The following is a 15,532-nucleotide window of genomic DNA, read 5'->3' as shown; positions in this document are numbered from 1 at the left end:
GTTGCGCTGGCTTGGCCACGTGCTGCGTATGCCAGTCGACCGACTTCCTCAAAGGGCTCTTTTCGCACAACCACGTGAAGGATGGAAGAGAGCCAGAGGCGGCCAAACAATGACTCGACAGCGAAGTATGAAATCCGTTACCAGCAAACTCAGCTGCGCTGGCCACTGCCGTCTTCTTGGATGAGAACCCTGAGACGGGCCACATCAATGGCTAGAGACATTGTCAGACATGGCCCAGTCGCGCTCGTGCATTCAAGCTATTGCCTTCAATGCATAGCTCCTTTTCCAACCCCCCTTCCCCACTTGACAGCCCACTGACTGCTGGATTTATGCACCAATTTATCAGCTCCCGCCTGCAATGCGCAGCTACCTACCCCTACTCCAAATCATCGGTGAACGAAACTACGGCAGCTACAACCATTGTACGACGAGTACGCGGTTATTACAGCTGACAATGATGATGATGTAAATGCAGTGGCTCCTCTCCATGAGACATCTGCGAAGGGAGGCCTCTCACTTAATCACCTGGCTCGAACTGACAGAAGCACTATTACTGGAACGAAGTCCTATATGATGTGGAACGATGAGTAGCATTTTTCAACGCCTGGTCATCCCTAAACGAGGTAATGCCCGTTTTCAACTGGAAGCGGCGTATATCTTCTGGTCATGGTCCACATTGCATCGTGAACTGTGCTTTTGCACGGCAGGGACACAAGCCAGTTTAGCATTGTTCACAGGGACGACACCGTCTAACTTAACGGGACATAGGTATCGTTTCAGTGAGGCCTGATAAACCATCAGTAGGTAACCTTTCTCTGTGGACGCAAAGATATCGTCAAGTCAAGTGGGTGGGTAAAGTATCAGGCTGCAAACTCATTGACACCTTGAACTTGTCAATCCGGCTAGCCCCGAGATGCTTGACGATTTCTGCCACTATGACTACTCGTCGTTACGGTGTGACTCGTAGTCCTCGCCTGACTTTTCCAACTCTGTGTCTGTTGTTTAGTTGACGCCCCACCGATACCAAGTCTTCTCCTGACCGTTGTTTTTTCCGGTCCACTGGTGTTCATCACCTCTAACGTGCACCTGTGTGATTATCTGTTCCTAGTAAACCCTTGTGCAGTCGCTACACACTATCGTGTTATACACATCTGTTGGTCCCGTCAACCGGTAGGCTTTTCTTCGATTGCACAGAGTTTTCTTATTCTGGGCTGTTCTGGTATCGTCAGACATTCCGCGCGGGACCGCCGTTGGCCATGTCCACTTGTTATGTCCTTATACTGGGGTTGATACCCCCACTGAATTGCCAGCGTGAAACAGTTTTGTTTGTGTACAATGCTCAGTAAGGAGGAATTTTCAACGCAAACGGTTTTGAACTCAATCCGACCAAAATCCACGTAACCTTCCTTAGCCCTCAGGCCATTTATCGTAACAATCACCAGCAAACACGAGCTAACAAACTTGGTAAAAACGGCACTTGAGAGAAATGGTCAACTGGACTGAAAGAAGAAGGCCCCAACTCCCATTCACCTCCGTGCTAGATTCTCTCCTAACCTAACAGCCGTAAGAATCAGCCATTAACTCTCACCAACCAATATTTGACGCTGATTTAACCTGCTGACCGGTTCTCCGTCTGTCTAGAAACTCGATTTCTTTAGCAGAATAGTTCCCATGAAGCTCCTGTAACCAAGACCAAAATTTGGCCACAAATGGTTTCCCAGATTGTTCTGGAACAGTGACGTCTGACTGAGGGCAGATTTATACTTACAGTCTAATGAGGCATCACTTCAGAGTGTCCACGTCAAAATTCTGTTCAAGCCACCTACGTTGGCACATTGTGGGTCACAACATAAACACTTCCAAAAAGTGAGATGTACTGAACGCGTCGACATGTCAGATGCTATGGTAAACATGGGTTATCCACCAAACGCTGTGGACCATCTTGTGAGTCTCTTGAACCAGGTTAAACTATGATGGATCGCTTTGCAGTTTAGCAAGCAATGAGTCGACATTCGGTTGGCTGCCAACCCATCCGAGGGAAGCATTAGGGCTAGGATTATCATCACCAGAGGCAGCAATATCAGCGTTTACACTGGTACCTAGTGGGTTCAGATTGAAGAGGTAAGAACAGTGGATGAGGGAGGGACCTCTTGCAAGTGTTCCGAGGTATCTACACCTCCAGACGATCAGGAGAGAAGCTCACATCGATCAGGCGTCGTCATTTGCAATTTCTTCAGCTAAGTGCGGGGACTCCATCTTTGAAGGCGGACTGCACCAACAACATCACACATCATTCTACCACCAAATCATACGTGGGTGGAATAATTCCAAGCTTCTGAAGACTGGTCAGGCTCAGTCGAAAAGTGAGGAACCATGAACGTTCTCAACCCATGTCTTCATTATCGATCTATTTCGAGTCAAAACCTTTAACCAACATTGGCTATTTGTGCTGAAATATTCGGGGTTTCCGACCAGAATGCTATCGACGATCAAGACGGCAAATCCGCCAGCCACCAAACAGACGCAGTAAATAAAGCAACCATGTGGAGGGGTATGAAAACTAGTAGATATTCTGCACCCATTTAGGTAACTCAGTGGTTAAAACGCGAATTTACTGGCCGTAGTTCGAACCCGACTTTGGCATCTCGACTTCCCGTGTCTAGGCTTGGGTAACTTGGTAGTATCCTAGCCCTAGGGCTTCCTTCTGGTAGCATAACAGCTAGGCACCGTAAGGATGTTACAGCCGAACGATTTGATTTTTTTGAACCTCCGGTTTCTTTCATCTTGAAGACAGACGACACGTTTGCTTTTTCGGGTCTCCTCGAACGGGAACACGTAGTTTGTTTGATCATTAGTTCGTGGGGTGTTGGCTAACTACAGTGACAAATGTCAGCTGATTTGGGCATCAGACTTTCAGTGTTTGGTGATGATGGTGACAAGCCTTTAAATAGGAATCCAAGCACATAATGCAGACAAAAAATTGGGCCCTTGGACGGGACTCGAACTGCTGAACTCTCGCTTACCAGGTGGGTCATCTACCAACTGTGATGCCCTGGACAGTGCCCCACAGGTACGCCTGGCTTTCAAGATCATAACAGTGTAATGACTACGGATGCGTTGTTACAGCTGCAATGGAGACGTACTAATGGAGCATACCTTTTTAGTGACCTTGTTCTGCCACCTGACGTTCCACCGTTTGATTTGGTGACCCCGGGGAGTTTGCTGTTCTCGTTATTTTGGCTCAGGTGTCGTGACTGTCGAGTCTCTTCAATTGGTTGCCAAACGAGGACCGGATCCTTCTTTTTCCTCCCGTACGCTGCGGTTGACGTGTTCGGCAGTGTCCCGGAAGGACGCATTGGTTTTATCTGAAACAAGTCCAACTTACTTTGGAGGAAATTTACGGTGAAAATAGTCTTATTTGGGTTTAGTCTTCGATTCCACCCCGCCAATCAATGAAGTGACCGTGTTAGTTATTCTCATCCTGTCAATGAAGTCAATGTAAGCTGTAAAACCGAGAAGCGCTCTACAAGTGTTTCATTCGTATTAGGAATTATCAGTAGTGCGTGACTTCTGGACTTACAAAATATACTTGGTTGTTTGATGCTTCAGTTATGTCACCTCTTTATGCACCGGTACGTTGTAAACGACCGTTGATTCCTTTTCTAGCATAATTGACTTCTGTCAGGTATAGTTCGAGCTCAGATTTGTGCAGCAGGTCAGAATGAATCCAGTACCACTCTCAGATCGTTAGGATAACCAGTCATCGATTTTGATGTTCATTTACCGCATTAAAAACAGAGGTAGATGCTACTTTGTGTTGCGTCCCCTTCGTCTCCATACTATCTGCTTTTATTCCAGGTTGTTGCGCATGTTTGGGTTCTTTCTGAGAAGTCGTCAATACATGACCACGTGATGTGGCATCCCTTATTGAAGCATGAGTGGCGCTATGTTCTGTCTAAGTGAGGACTAATCACATTGCTGATTGGCCAACTGTGGCCAAACGTTTAAGTATTCATTCATCGGATGGACGGTCATGGGTTTGAAACTCTCTCTGCTAATAACTCTCTAACAAGGATGAAACAGATGTACAGTGCTTCTCAGCTTTTTAGCACAGGATGAAACCTGTGGTGTATTTTTCAAGTTAATCTCAGCAAACTGTACAGAAGTTCAGTCCTAATTAATGGTGTACCACCAATGCCACTTTGATTGGTTACCAGCCATCTGCACCAAGCATTTTTGAAATTTATTGAGCGAATCCTGAGTATCCAGTATTTTGTTACAACTCTTTCATACTGATGACATTTTGGCAGCTAGTATTACTGGAAGTAATTTGTCATAATCAATGAATAAATAATGGGTTTTATTTTCCGGAACATTGCCCTTCAGAAGAAACCGACTCACTAAAGCATCCAAATTTGGCTAGCCTCTCTAAGCGCTTGTTTAATTCCCAACTAAGGCCTTTTTCTCGTCACGAGGAGACTGGACCTTATCGTAATGTTTGTGTATCTGGACGAACCATTGAGCTATACTGTGGGGTTTCCGCGCGACACTCACAGAGTCCGTCATACCAAGTAGGTCAATAGCAAGCGCTCTGACGGACACAGTCTCCTGGTCCTCTGGCTTGGAGGTTAGAACATGTGTCGCGACTTGTTCTGTATAAACGGTGATGTATTTTCATTTCCATCCAAAAACCGCTACCTTGCGTTCAGGCTTTTGAGCTAAATGCTTTGGTTAAGGACCCTAATCCTCTTCCTTTATAGCTGTGGGTGTCCTGGCAGTATCCCAGCCCAAGTACAACTATGAATCACACATTGGTGGTGCCATTAGCCAGGTCGTCTTACTTGCTGCATACATCAATTCGGGTAAGCAAAACAAGCCACTGCTGATACCTCACGTTTTCTCTTTCACATGCATTCTCTCCCCACACTCTCCACCTCATCACTAACCCAGAACTTAGAAATGATGACTCTGTTCGTCCTGCCTCGGTTTTGCAAGCAATATCTGACATTCGGTGCCGATATCCTCGAATTCAATCTTCAAGCCTCGATGCCCAGTCTGTCTGGCCGCCTTCAATGTGTGCACCCTAAAGCAAGCAGGACAACAGGCTGCTTGTGGACTCACATTGGAGCCGCTTCGCAGTGATGTGTGCTGTGTCTCAAAGATGAAAACTTAAGATGCAAGCGCAAGCACTTTTCTATGACAGCGAAAAATCATTGTTGAACACTGATGTCGTGCTATCCACGGTGAGGATGAATGTTACTCTATTTTGCAAACATGTTGACTTCTTTCAAGGTAATTCATCTAACAGAATGGACTACCCCCAAGGTGAGCCGAAGCAGACCATTGCACTGAGTTCTCGGCCTCCTCGAAGTGACCAATTCCTAGCCTACGGTTGTACGTCACAAAAGCAATATCGGCTCTTGTGGATATAATTTGTCTTTTATAACTGGAAACCTGAGTTTTATTAAGTACATGAAATGGTAAAAGGAGCTTTGACCGTCCTATCAGCTGTTGCATTCGTCGATAAGGCACACACGCACATCCCCTGTGAGGCAACTTTCCGAATTTCGAAATAAATTACAATTGAAACCGACATCATTGTGATATCGGACAGTTCCGTGAAACTGACATGTCTCTTGGACGGCCATCATACACTTTTAAATGATGCTATCCTGTAAGAGAATGGGGTTATACTCTAGAATTGCCGGTGTACTGAACACCAATCACGTTTCAAATCAGTTCACTTATCTAGTGGGTGTTGTCGAGCGGACGCATGAGGCCCAGAGCGCCAGTTGTGTACGTGTACTTACAGGATGGAGCCAACATACGAGGTTTATGAAAGTTTTCCCGTTTTGATATGATCGTTTTGGTAGGACGGATGAAGGTCACCCGAGCAAATGTTCGCATACCTACCGATTAGGCAGTCTCATTATTTCACGTATGATAAATGAGTCAGATCAATGCTACCTGGCCGTGTTCATCAATATGGACCTGGAAACACACATCAGATGAGAAGCTTTTCAATTTGCTGGGACAACAGCTAAGGTTTGATGTTTTTATTACCTGGGATAATCTATGAAAGACTGTGAATGATGAAAAAATCTGTCAGTGACGATTCCTGGCGCCAAATGCAATCCATGGGACTGTCAGGTCTGATAATGAATTGATACTTCGATCAAAAGTGTCTCGAAAACAGTTGAGTGCTTGAAGAAAACGTTGTCAACATCATCATCACTGTCAGCTGTGATAACCGCGTACTTGTCGCACAGTTGTTGTAGCTGCCACTATTTCGTTCACCGGTGATTCGGGACGGTGAGGTAGGTAGATGCAAATTGGAGGTGGGAGCTGATAAATTAGTGCGTAAATACAGCACCGTAGGTGGATTGTAAAGTTGGAAGTAGGGTTGGGTAGGGAGCTATGCATTGAAGGAAACAGCTTGGATGCATGATCGCCAGTTGTTCAGCTGTAACACCCTTTCGATGCCCAGCTACCATGCACACATCTCAACTGCAATTTCGCCTGTTCTCTTCTGTAGTTCAATAGGTTGTGCTGGTGTAATTTTGCGCTATTCCCGACACATCTCCATCAACTTTTGTGCACGAAGCTCTAATTTCTTGTTCGGTTCACCAAGGCTTGCCCTTCTTCACAAGAATATTTCATTACTATTCCACGGTTGCATACAAAGCCGGAGTCGCGTTGTTAATATCTTGCTTTTCGTATTGGCGGGAACTAGAAGTAGCCACATCGTACGGTTGTTTAAATGATTACGTGCTGTTGTTCACCTGGGTCTGAATATTCCTGTGCTGCGTTCAGGTTGTTCTGCATTCAACGGGATTTTTCATCGTGCTCACGTATACACATACACGAGCGCACGCACGCATGTGTGCCTAACCGGACCAACATGCTAGTAAATCACATTCCAGGTGTACATTAAGGACCCTGCGGAAATTTCTCATTGAGAGTCCTGCTGGATTCATTAAAGTAGGCTTATATGGAGGGTAGTCAGGCTTGAAGGTGAGGTATCCGGTACTGTTACGCTCAACTAACCTTTGGTTTTTCGGTTCCTCGATGCTTTCGGATTCGGACGTTTGTTTGCCACTTTTGCTCCATCGTTGGGCTCGGGGGCTGGCCGTAACGCATACGCAAGTTGTAGATATCCAACTTTTGTTCTAGCATCTGAAACAAAAATCGCGATATGACAATGTGGAGATCTCATTCTGTCAGTGAAGTTAGTCTGTGCTAAAATGTCGAGAAGCAGTTTCATCCTTATTCCGAATTATCAGAATCTCAGAGAGTTTCGACTTCGAATGAACGACCGCTGAACTACAAGCGGGTGATTAACAGTTTGTTAAACACGCACGTAGGCAGGATATCGTGACACGGAATCCACATCACGTGGTCACATGTGTTGACTGACTTCACATCACGTGGTCACGTGTTGGCTGGCTCCACATAATGCTGGTGAAGCATCTGTATAGTGTTTCTCAGCTTTTTAGCCTAGATTGGCTTCAATCACGGGATGAAAGTTCCATTAAGAAGTGAATTTTTGTCTCACGGAATCCAATCACGTGGTCACATGTGTTGACTGACTTCACATCACGTGGTCACGTGTTGGCTGGCTCCACATAATGCTGGTGAAGCATCTGTATAGTGTTTCTCAGCTTTTTAGCCTAGATTGGCTTCAATCACGGGATGAAAGTTCCATTAAGAAGTGAATTTTTGTCTCGCTGGGCAGTTTAACTCAGTATCCACAGGTGCTCCTAAGAAAAGTTACTGCTATGCTGTATTTAACCCGAATAAAGACGTCATCACAACGATCCCCCGACAATACATCGCTTTTCTAACATGACAGCGTACATAGGCTACAAAGAGCATTTGTGCATGATAGAAGCTCATTTCTCCGACCAGTACTATGTGCAAACGGACTGTTTTCGTGTAATTATCTGTATTTTGAGACTATAGATTTCTTGCGTCATACGGAGGTGTATTTTTCAGTGCAGACATTGGTTTATCGCGTCACTTTGATCTAATATTCATTTTCTACCGTGATACGTATTAACGTGTCTCAAACGACTGATCGCCACTCCTTCTGTAAAGCGTTCCTGCTCCGGAGATGGCTCCTACCAACCTATCGGATTCTGACTGGTTTGGTTCTATGCCCAGATGAGAGTTGTAACAATCTTCATCGTTTATGTGCACTTTGTTTTTTTTCCAGTTTTCGCGCATGATCATGTGACTCAATTAGTGCAACCTGCGGACTCTAATGACTTGGCTTTCTCTTAATGCCATTGTGTCGATGAGACTACTGACGATCGATTGTTTGTTTTCAATTACCGAGCTTAGCTTCCGCAACAGTTTGAAAGCACCATGGCAGTCTAGCAACTTTGTCATTTTCTGATCGATCTGCACATGCGGTCGAAGGAGACATATATATTACAACGCGTTAGCGGGCGGACGACGAGAGATTATTGTCGAAATTTTTCTATTTACTCTCCGAGATGGACTTTGTTCAGTCTGAATGATTGGAGAACTTTACCAAGGTCGTATTTTCGGATGGCATTCACGCATTCAATATTTGGTAGATCTACTGCAGGTTCTAACTCATCCGTCCTACAATAATCCCGTCCGATGAAGAGAGATTATCTCTCATCTATCACCCGTGGAAGGAAGTGCGTAATCACTCTTGGGTTTCATGCCTATCATGACTAGCAGTATATTGATTTATGTTGTATACCGGCTGATGTCTGTCAGCCGTGGGAACCGCTTACTTATCGTGCAGTGGTTGTAGCTGCCACAGTTTCGTTCACCGATGACTTGGGGAGGGTTGATATCTGTGTAGTGAAGGTGGGAGCTTGTAAATTAGTGCATAAGTACAGGACTGTTGAGTGGGGGTTGGAAAAGGAGCTATGCATTGAAGGCAATAGCTTGGATGCACGAGCGCCGTTGAGGGCGCGACTGGGACATATCTGACAATGTCTCTAACCATTGATGTGGCCCATTTCGGGGTCCCCATCCGAGAAGACAGCAATGACCAGCGTGACTGAGTTTGCCGGTAATGGCTTCTATACTTCGCCGCCAAGTCATTGTTTGACCTCCTCTGGCTCTCTTCCATCCTTCACGTGGTTGTGCGAAAAGAACCCTTCGAGGAAGTCGGTCGACTGGCATGCGCAGCACGTGGCCAAACCAGCGCAACCGATGCAGTGTGATCAGTTCATCTATCGAGGGTGAGTTATTTCTTCCATTTACACTCTACAGAATTTTGGTAGTCGAAAAGATGAGTTTGTATGCCTATAAAATACGTCAACCTATTGCATGTCACAATGGACGTTAAATTTCAGGTTGACTGCAAGTGGCGTTTCTTCAAAGGGGTTTCCACACTGAGTCTACGTTGGTCTCATCAGGGGAGTCTAAAATAGTTTGGTTAGCTCAGTACCAGGAGGATCATATTTGACTGTCTAAGACACTGACCTAGGCAAGGCGTCATGTCCAACTGGGATAAAGAGCGTGTTGTGTGAGTATACAGCAGATTAAATAACCCAACTTTCCTGTCCTGGACGAGCGCCACTGTACGTGCTTCTCAAATGTGGTAGTAACGCTCTGAAATAACTGACATTGTGCTGACAGTAAATCAATAATCACGTGTGCTACAACCGAATTGATTGCATGCGTGATTGTACATGATGAGTAAAGCTCATCCTTTCTGTGCCCACATATGTCCGTACCATAGATGAAATCAACCGCGATGCTGAGTAAGCCTCATTGATGATAAAGAGTTGACGATCAATAATGTCCCAGTTGAAATTGACGGGATGTTGCACTGAAGTAACACGGTGTTGATATTCACTGTAAAACCTGTTCTATGCCGAATCTAACTCACCAGAACTTGCTTTTTGAGGGTGTTCCTTTCCGCGCCACAAACCACCAGCTCGGCATACATTGTTTTGATGTAGTTTTTCAGCTGCAGAAGCCTATCCTTCACTTTGTTTACCTCAGTAGCCAGTGTGAGTGTATCGTCTCTATAAGATAGAGTGGTAAAAGCACACATAAATCGTATTGCACTACTCATAAGGTTGCTGAAAATTCCTCGACAGCCCACGACTGAAACATGAGGTGGCCTGGTGCAGCACATTCAGTTGCCTGGAGACATCTCAAACGAGAGATTCAGCTGGGTCGCAGGTGAGTCTCTCGAAGAACCAAATTAGTTGGCAAATGAGTGTGTCACGCCTAAATCAGTTTATGATGTGCAGAATATCTTCGTTATCTTTCCGCGCAGGAACATACTACTCTAACTCTAACGCCTCATAACTAACTTGGCCCCATCGTATCGCTGCATTTTTTTTGTTATCCACTGGGTGAAAATTCAGTTATCTGACATAAATCCTAGAAGTTACCCGTGTGGTACCATCAGAATCGAAATAAATTGCCGCTAGCCAAAGGAGAAGCTGCGGAAGCCTAATCGCGTCTGAAACGTCGTTGTAGGTGAGAAACAAAGTTTATGAAAGCAAGAAAGCTGCCTGGGAATGCTGACTGAATACAGTTTTTCAGCTCTGTCCGTTGCCCCTTTTAAAGTCACTTCACGAATCATTTGTTTTATGAGTTTTTATAGCAAAGCGTAATAAATCTGAGGTCCACTTAGGCATTGAGGCATGTGACAGGGAAAACCTGCTTCAATTCTGGGTTAGTTTGTATTGTTGTATGAGTGGGCTGGTGGTATAGAGTTTTATTCCGCTCTGACAAGTATACGAATATGTGCTCGTTTGTTCACACCATCCGGAGTACTTTCATTGGCCCAATATCATGGGTATCCATAGGCCAAATAGCATCGGCTCTAGCCAATCACATGACAGATGCATCTTAGCCAAGAGCTGACATCAGCTCAGCCGGAATCTGTAGGACATGAGCTACAGGGTTGACAGTTTATGACTATGGGTTAATGGAGCCTTGACGTCTTCCTGGTTTGATGTTGCCGACCTGCAAGCGGTAGTTTCGAACGCTCAAACTGAACTAGTCTTCCAGGTTCCGAAACATTGCCTGGTGAACAGTAAACAGTGCTATGGGCAGCTGGTGAAATCACGCTACCGCCAAGAATGCACCCTGCTGGTTCCTAATGAGTACGCATATGGAATTTGACCGCAATTTTCAGTCTAGTAGTTCACCCTGCATGAATACCCCATTAAAGACATTCCGCGTATGTGTCACACCAGAAAATATGATGTGATTCTTTCCGCTTCCAAAATCCCCCAGAACAAACTTGTGGAGCATTCTGTGGTTACCCTACAAACAGAGTTGTAATAATCTTTCCTTAGCTCCATAAAGCCAAGGACCAACACACAGCTGCACAACCGTTTAACAAGTCACAACATCTTCCAATGAAAATGGGCAGTCATCACCTAGGAAACGAAGAAACTAGTGAGGAAAGTGAAAGCTGTAGGAAAAGTAGTAAAACAACAGTACTTTTCTGTACTCTGCATTACAGCTTGTTGCATGCTATACGGTGGCTATCGAATCGTTTATTCCCACTTCAGATGTAAAGAATGAGTCTTGAAACCAGTATTCCAGTGAGGCCGCGGAGTAGATTCGTCAACTGCCCATCTGTAGCCACCATCTTTTCAGAACATCCAAAACCAAAGTGGTCGTGATCCATTATGCAGATAGGAAAAGCGATTTCAGTCCCGAAGCAAAACGGCTTCTGTAATCAGCACCCATCCACATCTTGGTGAATTATGGATGCTAGAGTAGAATGGCACAACTTGACACCGCAAAAGCGTTTGATCATGTGAACCGTTGAGTTCTCGTGTTGAAACTGCAGACATCTGGTATAGCTGGATCATTGCGAGTATGGATTGGAAACTTCTGGTCCATTATAAGATTCCGTATAAACTATGACTACTCACAAGTAGTCAGATTTCCGTGCTGTCCTTGTTCACATTCGTTCGAATTGCCACAGGTCGCCATTCTTGGTCGTACGCTCGCATTGGTGCTGCACCCGGAAACATTTGTCTCATAACAAAACTCGCGATCCCTGATATTCCATCCATTATCCTTCACAACCATAATGTCCGTGTCTCCATTCCCCTATGTTTATGTCAATCTCCTTTCTAACACCGGATCTGCGTTAGGTTGAATGGTGCCGGAAAGTGGTTTTGTTGAATCCCTTCTTACTGTCCCGAATTCTACGGAGCGGTTGTGGTAAACCCTATCAAGACTATTCCAAGTGTAATGAAGAGTGCTTCACAAGTAGGTCATGGGTTTGTTCACTCTATCCACGTGGATGAGACGGGTAACTGTAAGGTGACCTAATTCTTGTTTACCCACTCCTTGCCGAAACCATGTTCCGTTTCACGTAATACTTTACTCCGAATTCGCTGTTTTAGCTAGAACAAGGATTGAGCTGATCAGAACCTCTCTTCATTGTAAACAAGTGGTCCTTGGAATTCTCTTCTTCTCTTTGTTAGTTTGTCATTTTTAGGAATCCAGTTGATGTCGAAACTCGGTTACTATGAGCTCTCGTGCAGCTTGTGTTGTACCATGGAAAGGTCACTGCCGTTCTCGTCCATACCTATGCGGCCTTTATTCTCACAATGATGGTAAGCAACTAAATGTGGCGTGATATTGGTATATTTTGAGTACAGAATTGGTCAGGGAGTAATAGTTCGAGGCGATCTCACCGCTGATCAGCTGCCGAAAGGTTCAAAGTTCGAAACCGACCGGTCGTGAGTTCAAAGCTCCTTTGAGTTTCGTGAGATGTGCAACCATGACGAGTCCCAATAACAATGAGACAGCTGTACAGCACTTTTCGTCTTTTCGGTGTAGACTGGCTTCACTTACAGGACTAAATCTCCATTGAAGATTATGACAGAGCTGCACATCAGAAGCCAAAAGTGGAATGGGGTAAGGGGAAATACAGATATGAATGTGTTTCGGAGAATCCATGGCCCAACTGTGAGATCTTGCTAAAGGTTAGACTTGCAGTGTAGATGATTAGGAAATTGTTGGTGCAGTTTGCCTTTCAAAAAGTGATCTTCGTTATCCTCCTCCGTTAAGCTGTAGACATTGCAATAAATGACAGCCAACCAATTTCAGGGTCGTTCTTGCTGTCAGTTTCTTTCCAGATTGTCTGACTCGGTGTTTGAGATGGTGGCCACCTCAGAATGATTATGATAAGCCAACACCAGGTCTGTCTGTCTCCCACTTTTCTTTTCAGTCTAAGACCTCATATTTAAGTAAGTCAACTTTGTGGTTCTACGGTACTGAGTCATCAGCGTCAACACTGAAGTCGCTGTCTGTGGTGATGACGATGAGCTAAATTTCATTGGACGCATGTGCTAGAACAAGAAAGGGTGGTAACTCGTCAGTGAAATGAGTTTCGAGGCTGGTTAGAGAGGATGAGAGTACCTTTTTAGTAGTTCGGAAAATATGCCAAGGTGGAAGTACTGTTCGACGAGAGTTTCGTAAGAGTACACAAAATTCTCAGGAGAGCTGATTCGTCGCAGGCGATTGTGCTCCCAGATGAGTACCATGAAAGTGAGATTCACTTGGGTCGGTCGTTGACACCAACGTAAAACCTAAGGGGATGCATTTCGACTGAACCCTCCCCAGCCTTGAAGAAACTGTCTGAACGCAAGAATTTCAGATTCAATTGGATAAAAATAGACCGGCAAGTCCCCGGGACAGGTGGTGTCTGGAAACGCAAGCGCACAGTTCGGCGCACGACTTGCAATTTCCCTCTATCTTCAAGGATGCATAAAGTCAGTGAAGCTGTTGGTGAACACTATTAGGGTACACGAAATAGCTGACACATTAACCAGGTCGAAGTTAAACGCGGGAAGGTTTCACGTGAAAGCAGCGGCTGAACTGAGGATAGGAAAATCGCGATCCAACTCTTCAACAACACGGCATTATTTGCAGGCATGCAGCGTTTCTGTATGCGGAGCCTTTAAGATAGTAGTACTATGAACAGATGGGCAGAGACAGTGGTTGGGGACTGCAACATGCAAAGTTTTGAGCAATAACATTCAGCAGAAGCGGTAACTAGGAGATCCAGATCGATCTCATTCCTGGTTGACCCGTGATCCAGGTCGTACAGACCCGAAATGGGAAAAGATGGTATAGTGACCCTGTAGCCACCCGGTCACCCACATACTTGACTGTTCAGCTCACCGTCGCTCACTTGATCACGAGGCTTGTCTTTTTTATACTCACAAACACGTCACATTAAGGTGACTCATCAGACGTCGATTGTCTGCACCGTCTAGTGAGCGTACCAAACCACTCACTGCTGACGCACCCACGTATACGCAAACGGACCTACATATAGAGAGACCGAACGCAGTCAGCACACAGACGCGCGCGCGCGCAGGGATCAAGGACGAGAGGCGCAATAGGAAGCGTTGTTGCGTTCAGGAGATCTCAGGAAGGTTGAGTTCATCAACGATTTATTAGCTTGGGTGAGGTAGAACTTGAGTGTGGGAAAGAAACCTGAACAGATGGTTAATCGAGCTGGTGGAGTGTGGGGGGTGCATGTACAGACAAAACCGTGCACATGTGGAACCAAAAGTCACTCCCCGCAATTAAACGGCAACGCCAAATCACAGTGTGTATGGCTGTGGAGTGAAGGAAGAATACATCTGTCTATGGAACAAGTTCCCAATTTTTCACCACAGTGTAAATTTCTCACTTGGCTCTTGTTTTCAATGGCATGTAATTGCTTTTTCATATTATTAGAGGTGTAGAAACAATGGAATGCGCACCGTCTATGTAGCGACCTTAGAAGTGACCCTGCAACCATACCTTAACCATATGTATTAGCTGGAATAAAGGAGTTGATATGTCAGCTGGGTGCAAACAAGATGACTTCGAAGTCTATTCTGCCAGCATTCTATCAGAAGTACCACCGGAACGTCTGATGGATATTCATTATTCATACGTGGTCTGAGGACCACTGGGGAGAATTAACTTACCGCCCCCTAATGGATTTTTTCTCACGTCCCGTGGAAGCTGTATTAGTTCTGATTGTAATGTTACAAATGAGGTCAATGCACGAATCTGCAAGGTCGCCTTTGCTAGTTTACGATACCTATGGCGTTAAGGTGCTGTATCCCTAAATCTCAAGGGGCGTGTGCATTAGGCTATAATGTGGCTGTGAGACTTGGCCTATTCGAGCATTGGCCTATTAGCGGAACTGAGACGTCTTCAGGCGTTCCACAATCGTAGTCTCAGAACAATCGCTCGTAGGGTTTGATGTCGGCGAATCCAATCCGAGGAAGTCAGAAAGCGCGTTTTCGGTTGTGCGACGGGTACTTCCATTAAAAAATGTGTCTAGCACCAGAAGCTGCGTTGGTTGGGACATGTTTTACGCATGCCGAACCATCGTTTGCCGAAGAGTGCTGTTTTCCATGCCCAATTCGGAGTGGCGTAAACAGAGAGGTGGCCAACCCTTGACATGGCAGAGGGGTATGAAAGAAATCACGAAACGTTTGGGTGCTGTCGGTGCTACTCGCCCTCCAGGATGCGGACCGCGTGATCCTCACTG

General features: G+C 45.4%; 2 protein-coding genes across 2 annotated transcripts in view; one reads left to right on the top strand and one right to left on the bottom strand.

Annotated features, from left to right (window-relative positions):
* Nucleotides 1-15,532, bottom strand: part of T265_05480 (hypothetical protein) — a gene marked incomplete at both ends in the record, with an annotated part of 58,333 nt that overhangs the window by 3,693 nt on the left and 39,108 nt on the right. Inside the window, 3 exons of the mRNA XM_009170491.1 lie at nt 3,157-3,365; nt 7,048-7,176; nt 9,878-10,016. Of these exons, the coding sequence (XP_009168755.1) occupies nt 3,157-3,365; nt 7,048-7,176; nt 9,878-10,016 (477 nt within the window). The remainder of the gene's footprint in view (nt 1-3,156; nt 3,366-7,047; nt 7,177-9,877; nt 10,017-15,532) is intronic.
* Nucleotides 1-15,532, top strand: part of T265_05481 (hypothetical protein) — a gene marked incomplete at both ends in the record, with an annotated part of 52,086 nt that overhangs the window by 4,967 nt on the left and 31,587 nt on the right. The window contains one exon of the mRNA XM_009170492.1: nt 4,761-4,862. Within this exon, the coding sequence (XP_009168756.1) occupies nt 4,761-4,862 (102 nt within the window). The remainder of the gene's footprint in view (nt 1-4,760; nt 4,863-15,532) is intronic.

The sequence above is a fragment of the Opisthorchis viverrini genome (genome assembly GCF_000715545.1).
Source record: "Opisthorchis viverrini unplaced genomic scaffold opera_v5_105, whole genome shotgun sequence".
Lineage (NCBI taxonomy): Eukaryota > Metazoa > Platyhelminthes > Trematoda > Opisthorchiida > Opisthorchiidae > Opisthorchis > Opisthorchis viverrini.
This window is presented reverse-complemented; position numbering and strand designations above follow the sequence as displayed.